Raw genomic sequence first — 18,475 nt, 5'->3', positions numbered from 1 at the left:
CTACCAACTGAACTATGTTGAAGGAGTGTGAAGGTAGGAGGCAAGCCGGGACGTAGGCCTACGCGCCCATAAGTAGCGCCGGGTAGCGCTGAAGAGACGTAAGCACCGCTGAAGTGACAGTGCGCTGACAACTATGAATGTTGCAGGTTTCCTACGACTTTTGTGTACTGGATAGTAAGCTTTATCGCTCTTCCGTCTGCAAAGGCAGCTACTCACATATTCTGGCAGCAGAAGATGACCAGACCCAAGCTGGCCGGACTCGGGAAGAAGCGCACCCTGCAGCAAATTATGGATGTGACATGTGGGGCATGTCATAAAACCTTCAAGACGGTGCAAGGCCTAGCAGCACACCAGAGCACAAGCCGTAAATGTGCCTGGTACAAGAAAGGCAAACTGAAGGAAGTGTTTGCGTTCCGAAGGCAAGGGCATGAGGTCCCAGACCTAGAAGACATGGAGGATAACGTTCAGATTGAGAACAAACCGTCGGTGATCTGTCCCAATATTACTGGGATTCAGGACTCACTGGTCCAATTTGATAGCCCAATACGCAACTCTGAACAGGCCGAGGCGAGCGGCTCAGATGTGGACGTAGAAGATGCAGAATTAGAAGCTGAATATCACCAGCGTGGAGGAGATGGAAACACCGACCAAGATGGGGACTCGGAGCAGTCTGATGACGAGGACGATCTATCGTCACTCTACGATTTCATTGAAGTGTGCCCACCTCTGGGATCCAACAGCGGGGGAGGAGGCGAGGCAGGTCCGTCTAGGCCATCAGCATCCACAGGTACAAGACGTACGGCATTGGCACTTGACGATGACAACGACGACGAACGGGTGGAGGAAGAGAATGAAGAGGCTGCCAAGATTCTACGAGTGGATAAAGCGGTGCGCAGGAGGTGGCGACAGGCCAGAGAAAGTCGGACGCATGTCGGTGAGTAGCACAGTTGCTCGTCTCCTCTTCAGATAGTCTGACAAGCCTTCCAAGGCGAAGCTGAAGACGATACTAAGAACCCTTGGGACCCGTTTGATACAGAGATGGACTGGCGGTTTGCAAACTGGGCCATCGAAGAAGGAATTAAGTTGAGCTCGCTTGACCGAGCGTTGGACATACCAAACGTGAGAGCGCAGCGCAGTATTTATTGACACTAACTCTCTGTATTAACGTTTGTTAGTTCAAGGAGCGTCTGGGACTGACATACCACAACACGCGTGCGCTGCTACAGCGAGTTGACTCCCTACCTGAGCGAGCCGAATGGAAGGAGCGTTGGCTCTCGTTCAAGGACCGCCCAAACGAGAAGCATCTGCTTCAATATCGTGACATCATACAGGCGATACTCACATTGTTGGGGAATCCGGAACACGCGGAACGAATTGTATACCGACCTCGACGTATTTTCTCAGATGGCTCACGTACTCGAAGAATTTACAACGAGATGTGGACAGGGAAGTGGTGGCATGCCGTCCAGGTAAGTACAGATTCAGTGCGATGTACTACGCGGGTTTCTCACTGTGCGTTGACCTTCACAGAGTCTTTTACCTATCGGCTCTGCGGTCGCGCCAGTTATCATAGCGACGGACAAAACGCAGCTGACCCAGTTTTCTGGTGGCAAGTCCGCCTACCCGGTCTATATGACGCTTGGCAACATACCTAGGGATCTTCGTCGCAAACCCTCGGAACACGCCTGTATCCTTATAGGCTATCTCTCCACCGACAAGGTGAGCGGAGAGGGCATCACCCAGCGCAAACAACGCGCCCTCGTCCAACAGTTATTCCACGCTTCCGTCAGCACCATACTGGAGCCCTTGATAGAAGCGGGCAAGCATGGAATCGAAGTGACCGCAGCTGACGGTTCAGTCCGCCGCGTTCATCCCGTCCTTGCCGCCTACGTTGCGGACTACCCGGAGCAGTGTCTGGTGACCTGCTCCAAGTACGGCACTTGTCCCAAGTGCCAGGTGCCAGAAGCCGGCCTTGAAGATCCTCAGGCAGGGATGCCTCGCAACTCGCTGTGGACGCTAGATGTCCTACGTCGCGCAGCCAAGAATAGCGGGGGAAAGGTCGGCTCCAATGCTTTTGAGAAGGCATGTCAGGAGCTGAACGTCTCTGGTTATGTCGTACACCCCTTCTGGCGCGATCTTCCCTACACCGACATTCACTCATGCATCACGCCGGATGTTCTCCACCAGCTCTACCAGGGCGTCTTCAAACATATCATCGAATGGACCTCGGAACTCGTTGACGAACGCGAACTTGACGCACGCATTCGCTCTCTCCCTCCAGCTTTCGGTACCCGCCATTTCAAGAACGGAATATCATCGTTGTCGCAGGTCTCCGGCACCGAGCGCAAGCACATTGCAAGAATTCTCCTCGCGTGTTTGGTAGGCAAGGTCCCCAAGAAGGCGATCCTTGCCTTTCGCTCAATCCTGGACTTCATTTACCTTGCACAGTACACTACGCACGACGACACGACACTCAGTTACATGGACGACGCTCTCAAGACCTTTCACAAGAACAAAAGCGTTCTGGTCGACCTCGGAGTACGCGAACATCTCAATATACCCAAATTCCATTCTCTACTACACTACGTCGACTCAATCCGCCTTCTCGGGACCACGGACAACTACAACACCGAGGCGTTTGAACGCCTGCACATCGACTTTGCGAAGAGCGCGTGGAGAGCGTCCAACCATCGCGAGGCTCGCCCCCAAATGGTGCGCTGGCTGGAGCGTCGCGAGAAGATGGTAGTCCTCGGCGCATCCATTCGCCGTCAGCTCGTACGGAACGGTGATGTATCTGAGGATGAAGTGGTCAAAGAAGACGTCAACATACCTGCCCCAAGACACAATGCTCGTATCAAATTACCCAAGCACCCTACCTCTCCTAGCCAGTCTCTTCACGCCGTTGTCAACAAACATGATGCTCCCGGATTCATACATTCCCTCGCTCAGTACATTTGGGAGCTCAAGGAAGGACGCGCTCTCACCTCCTCTCAGCTCCAGACCGCTGTCAACAACATGCCACTCACGCATGTGGACATATTCCATGGCTTCAAGTTCGCGCCTGAGTCCTTGACAGACGACAAGCAGGAGACGGATGGAGTGAAAGCTAGGCCGCTCACAGAAACTCAGCCAGCGCGGTTCGACACTGTTGTCGTACTTCGAGGGGAAGACGCTGAAGCAACTGGGCTACAAGGTGTGTAAACCTGTGGCCTGACATACAGAGTGCGCTCACCGTTGTTCACCTTCCAGGCACTCGCATTGGCCGAGTGAAGGTGGTGTTCAAGTTGCCACCGGAGATGAAGGACCCTCGTACGCAGCGTACCTTGCAGACCCCATTGGAGTGGACGAAGCAAGGGGCCCTTGCGTACGTTGAATGGTATGCAAAATTACCGGCTCAGGCGGATCCTTACCATATGATGTACGCTGTAAGCAAGCCCCCGTTGCGCGCAAATGGTCTGCCCCCCAGCGATATCATACCCATTTCCATTATACGCCAATCTTGTCAGCTAGTGCCTTGCTTTCCTAGGTCTAATGATGGTACTAAACCTGATAGTATACCGGAGGACTGGAACACCAATACCGTATTAGATCTTGCGCAGAGATTCCTACTGAACAACTCTGCCTCCAAGTACGCGTATCAAACCCTATGGTAGCATATGTCTGTCCTACACATACTTCATATGACGCATGACACATTTGTTCTTCAGAATGTACCTACTACTACACGTTAGATTAAGTATGTTGTCCACGAGAGATACAGATAGGCATAGACTCGAGGTCAGACGGCGCCGGGATGACGACCACGGCTGAGACAGGCAAATAGTAGTAGAGGGGGAGTGGGATACGTAGCAGGCACGCACGTCTGATGTGTAGTAGTACAGAGGATGATAGATATAGTAGCTGCAGGATTGTCGTATGAGTAAGTGTAGATAGAGGTGGTATGGGCATAGAAACACTCGCCTTGGAAATGGGCCGATTCTACTGCTCCTGCCACGCGAAACAGACAAAGTTGATGATGTTCACGGCCTTGATGCGACAGGACAACTACGACATCTTGGTGATGTACCTCTCGCAGTGAGATACAAAGAAACCACTGGACACTGACTGACTTACCACTCATTGCCGAGTTCATCGACCTCACGCTCGCTGCTGGAAGTTTGCTCCTGGGCCTTCTTCGCGCCGGACTTCGATCGCGACGGACGTGACGGTCCACTCTCTGCGTTCGCTGCATCCTTCGATGATCCAGCTGCAGTCTTGGACGCCGCAGGAGTCTTTGCCTTGCTGTTGAATGACTTGACCGAGTTGATATAGAGTCTACATTAGTGTATGCAACTGGCACTTTGCGTTACTTCAGTTGGCCATTGATAGTCAGAGCCAGTCACTGGTGTAGTGAGAAGATCACTGATGGTCACAAATGCTGGCCGGCGTGCAAATATGTTAGCTGAAGACTGTTTCAGTAAATCAGGGTTTTCCTGATGCAGTTCCTTGTCCCAGTCTGTGAGGTCGGGATCGTCGTCTTCGTCAAGGTGCGCATCTGATCCTTTCTTCTTCTTCCTTTTGGGCGGCTCGAACTGACGAAGAACCATCTTGGCAACTAGGTTAATAATATGACAGAAGCAACGGCTGCGCGCGCGGCCGCCCCGGAACGACAAGATCATCATCTCCATCTCCTCAACCATGACATCATTCGCCGACGCGTTGTCACAAGTGACCGCGAGCATCTGCTCGCAAAGGTGAGTCTCGAAATAGAAGCAATTTCCTTGCATGTCATGATTGTGCTCACCTTCGCATCTAGCTTAAGATCGTGAATCAAGTCAGAGAAGGCTGTTGCGAGGTTGAGTCCGCTATGGGACACTGCGACCTCAACAACATCAAGTACCATCGTCATCGGAGCACCGTTGTGCTCGAAGTGCACAGTGAAGGCTACCATCGCCTTTTGGTTCGGCGAGGTCCAGGCGTCCGTAGCAAAATTCAACTCGCCGTCATATTCCTATCGGTACGTCTATATCTATGATTGGATAGATCTCATGATTGCTTACCTGCAACCAGCGCGCAATACGATCACGCACACGGAGGAACACCTTCCGCACATCACGCCCAACCGTCGTAGGCGACGGCAACTTGTACTCGGGCCGGCCCGTCTTGATCAAGCTCTCGAACCCGCGGTCCTTCACTATGTTGAAGGGCCGCATGCTCTCAGCCACCCAACGCACAATCTCCGCGCTTGGCAACGTTTTAGACGGGTTGTTCCACCGGGTAAGTGCATTATTGGCTCACCGAGTTTCCGTTGGTGTATGCTGAACAGTGGAATATTTGAAGGTCTTCTTGCTCGCCGCGCCGAACGCGATCTTAAGGTTCTGTGTCCGTCGATACTTCTCAACACTATCCTTGGCTTTCGAGGCTGTCGACATCCGATCGGCCGCTGCAAGAGCTTCCTCTCCCCAGCATTTCCGTGTGTGCTTTCTCAGGTTACCTGTTGACGTTGCATCCTTCGACTCCAAGTACCGTCTTACATCGTGCTTGCAACCAGAGTTTGCGCATCGGAAGACGTGCACACGTCGTCTGTCGATGTACGCGATGGCGGGGTCAGGCTTGAAGAACGCGTACACCGGCGCCGTCCACTTGCGCCGCATGCGCGCTGTATTAGTAAGGTGAGTATTGTTCTCTATGGTGAGTTCCTGCTGACCACTTGCCTAGCTCCTGCTCTGCAGTCTCTTCGGCGAGGTCTTCGCCACCTTTGTCTGTCTCGGTCCCACTGCTTTCCTCACCAGACTCGCTCGACGACCCAATCTCAATCGGTTTGTGTCCCTTCCCTTTCGAAATGCTATCATCAACGTCTTCGACGTCTTCAATCTCAACAGAGCGCCGTGTGGGCGTCCGCGCGCTGGCTGTCGAACGGTGCGCCCTGGCCGTTGAACGGTGCGCACTCGTTGCTGCAGACCCTGCGCTTGCCACCGAAGTAGCTGCGCTCACCCCCGAAGCCCCTGCGCTCGCTGCCAATGGCTCACGGCGGCTGCTGCTGGCGCTCGGCTGAGCGTCAGCACTATCGGTACGTGGCTTCTTTGACGTCTTCACAGCTCTCGTCGGTGACTCGGCGGCCCTCCGCTTTTCAGAAGCTATCTTGGGTCTCTTGCTGACGCGGGTGCCGGACATGTTGGGCGAGTGAGGGAGTGGGAGGAGGAGGACAAGGCAATGGCTTGTGGGGTCCCTGATGGTTACTGAAGCTTACGGCAGCATTCCAATTGCGAAAAATGTATATTTATTCTACCGGGACCTGAGCGGGCTGGCTACAAACGGTAATAGCCCCAGATCGAAATCTGAGCAGGTGGTGAGTCGCCCGAAGGCCGGCAGCGTGACTTTCCATAAAGGGTAACTGGCGGGTACACGGGTACGGAAATGGCTACCCGTACCCCTACCCTCGTGTACCCCTACCCGTGACCCCTGCGGGTTGACCCTACCCCTGCAACGCACTAAACATACAGAGCGCCGGAGCCAGAAGCAACAGCGCAATCCAGGGATTGCGGTTCGACACCCGAAGAGCCCGTTATCAATGCTCCTGTGAGAAGGAGGTACTGAGATTCGTACGTTGTATCACCGCGTTTCGGCTTTCAATGTCCACAGCGTCTTCCTTGGCTTTGTATAGCTAGAAGGTGGGTGGACGTCAGCTGAAATCCAAGAGCGTCGGGCGAAGTGTAGCCTATACACGCATCATGGGCACCCATCTTGGTCATTATTCCACTGAAGTTCTCGAATGTGACTGCCTATGGGAGCCATAGTATCAAGCAAGTATGGGAATTGACACTCAGCACTGCGAAGAGGCCTGCCAACAGCAGGACGATGTTGCTGACCCTATGAAGCCCAAGACCACGGTCTGAGTCAACCATCACACTGAGGCCGAGATATTTTCCAGCGCCTCCTCTACAAGGGCCGCGACAGTGGGCGAGCGCGGCATCATAGCACACTCGTATGCTTCAGGGTGACTAGTGGACGGGTGTGTAAGTAAGCCCACGGCATCTTGAGTCACTCCAGTGGCCAGACTAACTGACCTGACGAACGAAGAGAGAAATTTTGCCTTCGGCGTGATGACGTTGCCTTCCGCATCTCGAGCTTTGTCGATGTCGAGGGTTGCGGCAATACTGGCTATTGCCAAGAACAGGGTAGTATCTGCGAATAGGCGGCCGGGACAAAGCCTGGATCAGCTATATGAGAAACTGCGACTGTGTTTGCATAGCAATACAACACTGACCGTCTGCCATACCCGAAGACTATATTGCGAGGATCTTCAATCTCCGTATCGGGCGAGCCTGAGGCTGTGAGGAAGCGTTCAGGACAGAATAGATCAGGATCGCTGTACATCTCTTCGTTACGCGTCATCGCCCTAGTGGAAGACGGTTAGGTTCAGACACGACTGTGACCACGTGGAAGGAATACCTAGAGGGATGGATGGATTCCATCTGATAGTCGAATAGGTAAACGACACCTATATTTTCGGCAAGGCTACCGTTACTCACCGATAGGTCTCCTTGAGAACACAATCGACGTATGGCAGGTTCGGTCTGTCCTCGAGGGAAGGCAACCGAACGTTCCCGACGACGTGGTCCACTTCCTCTTGTACCTTCTTGAATACATCGGGGTGTAAGACCATGGCCAAGAAGAACGTCTGAAGCATCGTCTTAGTCTGTACAAAATGATCAATAGCCGGTCTCCACTATTCACAATCAGAAGACGCACCGTGTCTGAGCCAGCTGATTGTTTCCGTTAGTTCAATGTAATCGTCGCAGAGATAGTCTGAGGTGACAAACCAGCGTATAGTATCCCAGCTGCAAATCGGATGTCATTCTCGTCTTGGTCAAGTCGGTCAGCCTTTTCTGCTTCCTCAATTAATGCTGCAGTGAACGATGGTCGTGCGTCTCCCGACGCCTATGCGAGCTATGTTGTCACGGCAGCAATACCAATTCAAAATTGCAGAACTTACGACGGCTTTGCGAACCATGTCGAATGGGATATTATGAGCAGCTTGTACCAGCTTCCGGGCGTGCAGCGCCTTTCGCTTGAATCCTGCACCTGGGAGCCAGGTAGGTACATGCTTGACTGTGATTTGGTCAGTCGACACCCGTCTGCGATGCACACATCAGTACTAACGAAGTGGGAAGAAGTCCATTATCCCGCCGCCCGCAGGACCTGTGGCACTGGTCGCCTGTACCCCCCGATCCATTAGCAACACGTATGAATCCTCCAATGACTTGATACGATGTCCGTAGACGGTCTCAAGAATCAATGTAGCGGTGAATCTTTGCCGGCACGTAATCAATAACACAGATTGACGGGATAGAAATGAGGATATCTACCGCGTAATATGCAAAATGAAATCCTTCGGCGTTTGGATCAGGTTTTCCAAGAAGATGCAAGTTTCCCGCTGTTGTAGGGCTTCGTACGCGCGAAGGGTGTCCTTCTCGCCGAAGGCGGCTTGTACCCATCGACGCTGCTTCCGACGACTCTCGCTCTGGTATGGTGCAAGCGCCAGAGTTGGATCCCACCCGATCCTGGAAGATTATGCCGCCCTTGTTACTACATGGACCAACCGCAGTGCTGTGAACATACAGCTCGACCATTGTTACCATGCGCGGCCTGCTAGAGTAGATGGCACCTCGCTTGTCCAAAAGGTCTCTCGCAATCTTGGATGAATTGACAATGACCATGCGGCTGCCAAAGAACTCGGCGTAGATGAGATCGCCTACAGATTCTTGGCATTAACATCGGACTATTCGTATACATGAGGCCACTTACCGTATCTCTGTGCCCATGATCTGAATGTATACTCTTGATATTCTGTGGCGGGCAACTGGTGAGCATTTCCTATGAGGGGAAGACGCTTCGGGCCGGGTGGCAGACGATGGCCGGGGAAGCCTCGCCGATAACTACGAATCAATTGAACGAGGAGTGGGCATATCAGCAGTATCGCAGCCCAAACGTTATAGGGCATGACTTGGTACATAGCGAGAGCTGCTGTGTCAGTCAGTAGGATTGTCACACGGAGGACGGGACGCGCCCTTATGTCTTGAGGCGTGCAGTTTGTGGATGTTGTGGCAGGGAGCTTGAATGTCTGACGAACCTATCAGGGTCAAACATCCGCGGCGCGATGATTCTATTGCGCGGAGACTGTAGTGAGCATATGACCAGATAAGTACATGACCTTTGCCTGGATTCGCTGCTGAGGTTGTTCGATATGCATGGAGGCTGGAAGCACGATACCGAGTCCTACGTCTGTCGCCCACGCTACCTCGTGCGTTACACCGCGAGATCGCCGAGATGGTGCGGTTCAGGCGGACACTCAAGAATTCCTTGATCGCCGAACTGATAGTAATAGGTCAACGAAGCTCGAACATAGCCTCCAGATTCAAAACAAAGTCCGGGCCGGGTGCGACGTTGACTCATCGGTGTGAACAAAGTCTAAGGCAATGAGAGCAGTAGACCGGGAACCAGATAACGTCTTGTGAAGTGCATATTCTTGGGTGAGCCACTGTAACATATAAGTACAGATGAAACCCTGGCTTACGACACTGATTGCATACAAATATATCCATGCAGCCGCCAGCTACACTGGCGGAATGCGTTTACATCAACTGTAACTGACAGAACCTATCAGACGACAAAAAATAATGTCCATTAGCATATCTCGTCAAGGTTGAAGAGATGGTACTTACAGCACTTCCGTATGTCAACTTCGGCACAGGTAGTAAGTCACGATAGGCTTTTTTTTTTTTTTTTTTTTGGATGGCTTATTTAGACCTCTGCAATTGACAATTGGTCAACCCTCGGGTCTAGCCGGCGGGTAGGCCCTAGCCGGCGGGTAGGCCTGGGCCTACCGGTGCTTCCAGGGAAAAATGCTCTTACGCACGACTTGTACAAGTCAGTGTGGGACTCTGACGTTATCCGGGATCCACTTCTACGCAGATGCCCGGGTCGATACCCACTAAAACCCGTGGGACTCTCGTCCAGTCTTCCTGTAGACCGAGTTCGTCACCTATCGTTCCTGTCCATGTCGACCAGACTAAGGCTCTATTCTTGGCCAGGTGTCCGAATCTCTTGTTTGTTGCTATCATGTCTATCTGTAGTCTTCTGTTGATTGTCGCATACCACCTGCGTATGATTTCTCGTCGTGAGTGTTCCCAGCCATCTTCGTCTGCATGGCCTATTACTCTCTCGCAGCGTAATTTCCAGATTAGGTGGGCCGTCTCTGGTATAATGATGCGCCATAGACGTGCTGATGATTCTTTTCGTTTAGCGTTTTCTTGGGTCGGGTATTGTCCCATCCCGGCTGTCATGATGTCTTCAAGGGCGACGTCTGTCCATGGCTGTTTTCTGCGCTTCCAGAGAGTTTTGGTAAGAGTCCACGCCTCTTTCCTTCCTTTTGCTTTGCATCGGAGTAGTATATGTTCCATTGTCTCTGTGACGCCGCATGTCTGACATGTGTGTTGGAATCCAGGTACGGGGTTCATCGGGAGTCGGAACGTGTCGCGGCCGAGAGAGTCGGCGGCGCGATGATGGCGCGATGTGCGCGCACGGACATTCTACGTACCTGAAAGATCGATTATCATTGTCACTAAATACCGCAGTCTGCCACGACGCACCTCAGTCTTTTCGCCTCGCACGAGAGACTGAGGTGAGTAACTTACTTTACATTTCTTTTGCTTGATACTGATGTACCGAAGACATTCCTTATTCTCTCTTACTCTAGGTACATTCAATATAGTCTTTTCGCCTCGCACGAGAGACTGAGACATTCCTTATTCTCTCTTACTCTAGCCTACTGCGTGCTTCAACCTTCAAAAGGTTATGAGCCCTGGACGCTCAGGCTAATCACGACTTACCGCTCGTCAATCACGCTACACTGCCACACTCGCCATGTCGATCTACCCAGCAAACAGCAAGTCCGGGTCCACCCGCCTCTACGACATACAGTCCCTCGAAGACGACGGATCAAACTTCCAGACGTGGAAGTACCGCGTCACGAAGGTGCTGCAAGTACGCGGGCTTTGGACTGTCGTCTCCGGCGAGGAGACCGACCCCGGAGTCTCGCAGCCGCTTGACCACTCGGACTGGCTCCGACGCGATCAAGAAGCGCACGCGCAGATCACCCTCACGCTGAAGGACGAGCCGCTCAACGGAGTGATCCACACGGCGACTGCAAAGGAAGCCTGGGACAAGCTCAACGTTCGGTACGAGGGCGCAGGGAAGCAACACATCGCTTACCTGATCTCCGAGCTTTTTCGCAACACGCTGACAGACGAGTCACCGCTCGAGTCACAGCTGAACGCAATGCGTCAGAAGTCCTACATCCTTACCTCGCTTGGACAGCCTCTCGACGACTCCCTCATCGCCATCGCTATGGTGATCTCACTCCCCTCCTCCTACGACGTTCTTCGCACCATCCTCATGGCGACCGAGGACAAGCTTACCACCGACTCCGTCGTCACGCGCATCCTCACAGAGGAGAAGACGCGCCGCGAGGCGAACTCGCAGGTCGCGTTTTTTGCCAAGACGGGCAAGTCGAAGCCCAAGTCGAAGGAGTCTGGGAAGCGGAACGTTAAGTGCACGTACGGGCCGTGTAAAAAGAAGGGACATACCGAGGACGAGTGCCGCAAGAAGAAGGCGGATCTCGCAGCGAAGGACAAGGACGGGAAGGGTGACACCAAGGCCGGTGATCTCTCCGCCAAGGTCGCGTCCATACCCTCCGAGTCCGAGGACAATAGCAACGGTGATGAGGCACTCCAGCTCTTTGTCGCCGAAGCTCTCGCGAAGCGCAAGGTGCTCCTCTCACGATGGATCGTCGATTCTGGCGCGTCGTCTCCGATGAGCTCGCAGCGCGAGTGGTTCCTCAACTACTCGCCGCTCGCATCGCCCAAGCGCGTCTGGCTTGGCGATAAACGCTACATCCTCGCAATTGGGATCGGTCAAGTCGCGCTCACAGCAGACCTCGGGAATGGGAAGAAGCGTACTGCCCTCCTTCAAGGCGTGTACCACGTACCTGACCTGAATGGCAACCTACTCTCGGTCTCGCATCTCACGAAGCGCGGCTATTCGGTTTCTTTCACCACGTCCGGCTGTCGCATCCAGAATACCGAGGGCCAGCTTATCGGCACTGCGCACGACAAGGACAACCTCTACGTCTTCGACGGCTCACCTCATGTTCCGGAGCGTGCATACACAGCAACACTTGACGCAGCCTCCACTCTTGCCGACCTTGCCTCTGATCCCTCACCCTCACTCAACCTCTTCATGGCCAAGACCGAGACCTCTCGCGCCAGTCTCGACACCTGGCACCGACGTCTTGGTCACATCAATGTTGACTCCGTCTTGAAGATGGTGAGGAAGGGGATGGCGAAAGGGATGGAGATTGTTGGCGAGACGAAGCAGCGGGTCCAGGCCCAGTGCAAGCCATGCCTCGTCGGCAAGGCAAGCCGCAAGCCAATCGCGAAGGAGTCGGATGTCGAGAACCCACGCATATTCTACCGCGTGTACTCCGACTACTGCGGACCGATGCCAACCACCGCCCGCACTGGACACAGGGGGTTCAGTACGCACATCGATGCCAAGGCTCACTACGCCGACCTTCGGTTGCTCAAAACCAAGGACGATGAGCTGGTCGAGTTCAAAGCGTACAAGCAGCACGCGGAGAACGTAACAGGCAAGCGACTCGCTTTTCTACGGACAGACGGTGGCGGCGAGTACACCTCGACGGTTTTCGAAGCCTATCTCAAGGCTGAAGGGATCCATCATGAGATAACGAATCCCTACACGCCGCAGGAGAACGGAGTTGCTGAGCGGATGAACCGCACCATCGTCGAGATGGCACGTTCCATGTTGAACGACGCTGGGTTGCCGCCATCCTACTGGGGAGATGCAGTCCAGCATGCGGTGTACATCATCAACCGCACGCCGACGCGTGCGCTGCCGGACAACATCACGCCATACGAGGCCTGGACAGGCAACAAGCCTTCCCTCGCTCACCTTCGGATTTTTGGCTGCAAGGCCTACGTCCACATCCCGAAGGAGAAGCGTAAGAAACTCGACGCGAAATCAGTCGAGTGCACCTACTTGGGTTATGCGGAGCACCGCAAGGCTTATCGCCTGCTGCACCGCCCGCCACACGGCGGAAAGCCCACGGTCATCGAGTCGCGCGACGTCTACTTCGATGAGGGCACCGAGGTTGAGCCGAGTCGCGTCGTCATTGACGTCGATCCGGTCGAGGCAGCCCCGGAGTCCACGCCACTCAAGGACGAGGCACAGACGCCGGAGGCTAGTCCCAGACGGTCACCTCGCACGACGGTGGAGGATGTACCTGATGAGGACGATGAGCCGCCGAAGCTCCTGCCTGATCCGGACGACAGTGATGACGAGGACGAACAGCCGCCCGCGCCAGCCGCGCGACCTCCATCGCGCCCAACTAGCACCGCGCCCTCACGCCGCACAGCCGCGACCTACACGCCCGTAGGCGCGCCCTACCCCAATCCAGCACCGCCACCATCGCTCCGACGCTCGCTTCGCACGCGCAAGGAACCGGTTCGAGACGACGACCCACGTCTCAGGGTTTCATCATACAATCGGAAACCGAAGGAGCGGGAGGTGCAGGAGATGGGGGATGACTTGGAGGGTTCGAGTGGGCACGTGGAGGATGCAGGTGAGCAGCCATCACGCGATTCAGTGGGCGCGGATGAGCACGCAAGGCGCGCGAACGTCAGCGACGACCCGAGGACCTACAAGGAGGCCATGTCACGCCCGGACGCGGAACGCTGGAAGGCTGCGTGCGCGGAGGAGCTGCTCTCCTTCACCAAGGCAGAGCTGTACGACGAGGTGGAGCGCCCGAGGAACCGCAAGGTCGTCGGTTGCAAGTGGGTCTTCAAGATCAAGCGCGGCCCTGACGGCGAGATCGAGAAGTACAAGGCTCGACTCGTTGCGAAGGGCTTCACGCAGGTCGAAGACGTCGACTACGACGAGACGTTTGCACCCACCACCAAGTTCTCGACCATCCGGACCCTCCTCGCTCTTGCTGCTGCACACGACCTCGAGATCCATCAGATGGACGTCAAGTCGGCCTTCCTCAATGGCGACCTCGACGAAGAGATCTATATGGCTTGCCCGCCAGGATTCGAGGATCGCCCCGACATCGTCTGGCGACTCAGAAAGGCACTCTATGGACTAAAACAGGCCAGTCGTCAATGGTACAAGAAGATCCGTGCCGAATTCGAGTCTCTCGGATTCAAACGGAGTGATGCTGACCATGGCGTCTTCTACAAGGAAGTTGACGGCTCACTGGTGATCGTTGCACTCTACGTTGATGACATGCTCATCTTCGCAGACAAGGTCTCGGCGATCGACTCGGTTAAAGCATCCCTCAAGGAAAAGTTCGACATGACGGACCTTGGGGAAGCTCACTGGGTATTGAACATGGAGATCATCCGAGACCGCCCGAACCGAACGCTCGAACTCTCGCAACGCCAATACGTCGAGACGATCCTCGAGCGATTCGGCATGACCGACTGCCGCCCGGTCAGTACACCCATGGCGGCAAATCAAAAGCTTGCGAAGCTCGACGAGGCCGAGGTCGACGAGAAGCGTTACCAGAGCGCACTCGGTTCACTCATGTATGCGATGCTCGGGACGCGCCCAGATCTCGCCTACGCCATTGGCACGCTGAGCAAGCACGCAGCTACACCCGGAGAGGAGCACTGGACTGCGCTTATGCGCGTGTACCGCTATCTGCGCAAGACGACGGACGTGCGACTCGTCTATTGCGGGAACTCGCCAGGTGAGCTCGTCCAGGGCTATGTTGATGCCGACTGGGGGAGCGATCCTATGGACCGCCGCTCGGTCACTGGCCACGTCTTCCTGATCGCGGGAGGTGCTGTCTCGTGGTCGTCAAAGAAGCAAACTTCGACTGCGCTCTCAAGCACGGAGGCTGAGTACATGGCCATGTGTAGTGCTTCGAAAGAGGCTGTATGGCTACGACTGCTGCTATCAGAGCTAGGGCAGCTGTCCCCTCTCGCTACCCTCATCCTCGTTGACAACCAGTCTGCTATGGCTCTCGCAAAGAACGCCACGTTCCACGACCGAACGAAGCACATCGCCGTGCGCTACCACTTCATCCGAGAGAAGATTGATGACGGGGAAGTCCGCGTGGAGTACGTGCCGACTGGAGACCAGGTCGCTGATGTCCTTACGAAGGCACTTGCCCGCGAGAAGCACGAACGCTTTGCGACGGGCATGGGTCTTGTCACGTCCGCCGCCCGCTGAGTGGGCGTGTTGGAATCCAGGTACGGGGTTCATCGGGAGTCGGAACGTGTCGCGGCCGAGAGAGTCGGCGGCGCGATGATGGCGCGATGTGCGCGCACGGACATTCTACGTACCTGAAAGATCGATTATCATTGTCACTAAATACCGCAGTCTGCCACGACGCACCTCAGTCTTTTCGCCTCGCACGAGAGACTGAGGTGAGTAACTTACTTTACATTTCTTTTGCTTGATACTGATGTACCGAAGACATTCCTTATTCTCTCTTACTCTAGGTACATTCAATATAGTCTTTTCGCCTCGCACGAGAGACTGAGACATTCCTTATTCTCTCTTACTCTAGCCTACTGCGTGCTTCAACCTTCAAAAATGTGGCTCTCTCCTCGAGCCCTGGGATGTTTGTCCAGAAGTGCCCTATCCGATGTGTACCATGCAGGGCTTTCCAGAGGAAGTCCGTAACTTTCTTGTGTATGTCGCGGTTTCGGATGCTTCGCCAGACCATAGCTTCGGCTTGGTCGAAGATTCCCTTCTCCTGTAGTCGTTCTAGGACCGCTTTGATGTTCTGTTGCGTCCGCTGTCTTGGCTTCTCCGGTTGTGACAACCTTATGCCTTTGTATGCTAGTGCTTGGGTTAACGTTGATATCTTGGCTCCTGATAGGTTGAAGGTCGCGTTGCTTTGCAGCTCTACCGGGGACGGGTCTCCATTGAGCAATAGCTCCTTTGATCTTGCTATGTTCTGGTATGCGTATTCGTTCTCCTTTGGGTTTCTTGGTCTGCTTAGTATCGTTGGTGCGCATCTTTGCCGCAGCTGGTTTACTAGGGCTCGTAGGGGTTGTGCGTCCGCAATTCCTATCCAACCGACGTTCTCTCGGTGTGGCAGTCTCGTCGTGAGCTCCGAGATCAGTTGTGCCGACGGGCATATGATTCTGAGCGGGGCGTCTTTGGGTGCTATCGTGGCGACTTTCAGTGCTGCCAGGATGTCGCCTCGTCTTCCTATATCCCCTGGGAGGTTGTTTGCAGGTTGGAGCCATAGGTTCGTTTCTGTTTCGCTTATGATTAGGGCGAAGCCTGAGTTTTGTTGACGTTGTTGGGCTATGCTGGGTAGCCCTTTCTTCTTCAGGCGGCCCGACACGTATGCTGTTACACCTTCTTTGGGTACGATTCTCCCTCTTCGTTCTCTTATTGCTGGTGGTTTTTCATGTACTTCCGGGTCTACAAAGACTCGGAAGGCTTCTTCTACTGGGCCTCTTGTTGTGAGGGAGGGGTCGAAGAGGACGTCTCCCTTGTCCTGTAGGGCGTTGGCGTTTGTCTCCTTGCGCCTCTTCGTTAGTGATAGGCCGTCTGGGGATGTGTCCATCGTTGGGTTCCACTTCCTATTAACTTGTCTTAGGAGGGCGCTGGCCGCTTTGCAGCATCTCAGCGGGTGTCTGCATCCTTGTTCCATGTCTTTCTCGCAGTCGTTGCAGTCGCAGTGAGGGACAAAGTCGTTGGAGGTCTCTACAGCTTTAATGTAGCATGGCCGTTGGATGAGTTTGAAGAGCTCGGCGACGTAGGTCACTCCGTGGACATCTCGAAGGCAATTGCTTGTTGTTGTGTTGTTTAGGCGTCGTAGGAGCTTTGTTGCTCCTAGGTGGTACCATATGGGTAGCGCCTTCTTCATTTGTTCGTCCAGTTTCACTGCCTCGAAGCTGACGTTGTATCTTTTCGCTGTCTTCAGCATTTGTCTTAGGTATCCAGGGAGGCAGGATCCTCTCCCTGTTGATGGGTTCCAGGCTTGTAGGAAGGTATTTATCTGTGCGTTCTTCTTAATTGCTCCTGCGTCTTTTGACACGTTTTTGCTGAAGAGTACATCGACGATATATGCCCATCTTGGGTGATCGTCTGTCAGGTTAAGGTATCTCTTCGTCCACATGAGATTGATTGCCTCATTTCTTGCTTTGATGTCTAGGGCTCCCAGTCCTCCTTCCTCGATTGGTTTGGTGAGCATGTCCATTGCTATGTGGGGTCTTCCCTCGTCCCATATGAATGATCTAATCATCTTTGTGAGGGTGGTTTCTATCTCCGGGGGCATCCCTTGGACTGTGGTGAGGTATTGCGTCATGCCGCCGGGGCCCATTTGTATAATGTGTTTCTTTCCCATCAGCGACGGTCGACATCTTCTCCACCTTGTTAGGAACTGTTCTATTTTCCGGAGGGTAGGTGTCCAGACAGATACTTCGTCGAGCTTATTCCCTATCCAGGCTCCTAGGATCCTCACTGGTTCTCCGTCCTCGGCGATTCTTACGGACTGTGGTATGAGGTCTCCAGGTGTGTTTGGGTTGATCTTCCTGTGAGTGCGGACTTCTCTTCTATATTCTTCGGTTCCTATGGGGACTACTTCTGTCTTATCTCCGTTGAAGCGGGCGCCGGACGCTAGACACCATTCGTTTAGTATGGTCCAGAGCTCGTTCCACGAGTCGAACATGGATAGGAAGGTCGATGTGTCGTCTGCGAAAAGGTTCGCAATCAGTCTTTCTGCGATACCTGGTATATGGAAGCCTCTCAGGTTTGAGGATCTTAGGGCTTCCGCTAGGGGTTCGATTGCAATATCGAAGAGGAGGCACGAGAGGGGGTCTCCCTGTCGGACTCCTCTCTTGATTTGGAATGGGGAGCTCGTCTCTCCGTTGATAATGACCACCGTTGTTGCGGTCGCGTAGAGGCTCTTGATTCTTGCGATGAGCTTCGGTGGGAAGCCTAGCTTCTCTAGTACTCGCCACAGGTATTCGTGTCTTATCCTATCGTATGCTTTCTCCTGGTCTAGGGCTACTATTACTCCATTCTCTTCCATCGCTTCTGCATAGTCCACCATCGTTCTGCAGAGCTGGGTCTGGTTGGAGATTTGTCGGCCTGGTATGAAGCCGGCTTGGTCTGGGTGGATGATGGACGTTATCCAGCCTCCCATACGCGTGGCCAGGATTCTTGTGTATACTTTATAATCCGAGTTTAAGAGGGTTATTGGTCTATAGTTCGGTATCTCACGACGGTCCTTTTTCTTATAGATCGGACACATCCAACCGTCGGTGAAGCCTGTCTTTCCACAGATTCCGTAGCGATCTATGTCCATATAGAGCGTGCGAAGTGAGTCCAGGCAGTTGAATTTGTGGGGTGCTTTCTTCGTGCTCTGTTCCCATTTCTCGTGGAGCTT

General features: G+C 53.9%; 4 protein-coding genes across 4 annotated transcripts; all 4 read right to left on the bottom strand.

Annotated features, from left to right (window-relative positions):
• Window positions 1-6,883: 6,883 nt before the first annotated feature.
• Window positions 6,884-8,983, bottom strand: C8Q71DRAFT_872850 (cytochrome P450 monooxygenase; the record flags this gene model as incomplete). Its single annotated transcript, XM_047928351.1, has 11 exons — window positions 6,884-6,980; window positions 7,047-7,190; window positions 7,247-7,378; window positions 7,512-7,678; window positions 7,732-7,745; window positions 7,803-7,920; window positions 7,976-8,091; window positions 8,143-8,291; window positions 8,349-8,543; window positions 8,602-8,734; window positions 8,788-8,983. The coding sequence occupies 11 exons, from the start codon at window positions 8,981-8,983 to the stop codon at window positions 6,884-6,886; spliced, it is 1,461 nt and encodes a 486-aa protein (XP_047777112.1).
• Window positions 8,984-9,929: 946 nt separating this feature from the next.
• C8Q71DRAFT_711257 (uncharacterized protein) lies at window positions 9,930-10,499 on the bottom strand (the record flags this gene model as incomplete). Its single annotated transcript, XM_047920797.1, has 1 exon — window positions 9,930-10,499. One exon carries the CDS (start codon window positions 10,497-10,499, stop codon window positions 9,930-9,932), a length of 570 nt encoding a protein of 189 aa, XP_047777111.1.
• Window positions 10,500-15,664: 5,165 nt separating this feature from the next.
• C8Q71DRAFT_687047 (uncharacterized protein) lies at window positions 15,665-16,228 on the bottom strand (the record flags this gene model as incomplete). The annotated part of the gene is made up of 1 exon (XM_047919813.1): window positions 15,665-16,228. A coding segment is annotated over one exon (564 nt), but the record flags the coding sequence as incomplete, so codon positions are not given.
• A 186-nt stretch (window positions 16,229-16,414) lies between these two features.
• Window positions 16,415-17,203, bottom strand: C8Q71DRAFT_687641 (uncharacterized protein; the record flags this gene model as incomplete). The annotated part of the gene is made up of 1 exon (XM_047919818.1): window positions 16,415-17,203. A coding segment is annotated over one exon (789 nt), but the record flags the coding sequence as incomplete, so codon positions are not given.
• Window positions 17,204-18,475: the final 1,272 nt, after the last annotated feature.

The sequence above is a fragment of the Rhodofomes roseus genome, assembly GCF_022264815.1.
Source record: "Rhodofomes roseus strain CIRM-BRFM 1785 chromosome Unknown C8Q71scaffold_15, whole genome shotgun sequence".
Taxonomy (NCBI): domain Eukaryota; kingdom Fungi; phylum Basidiomycota; class Agaricomycetes; order Polyporales; family Fomitopsidaceae; genus Rhodofomes; species Rhodofomes roseus.
This window is presented reverse-complemented; position numbering and strand designations above follow the sequence as displayed.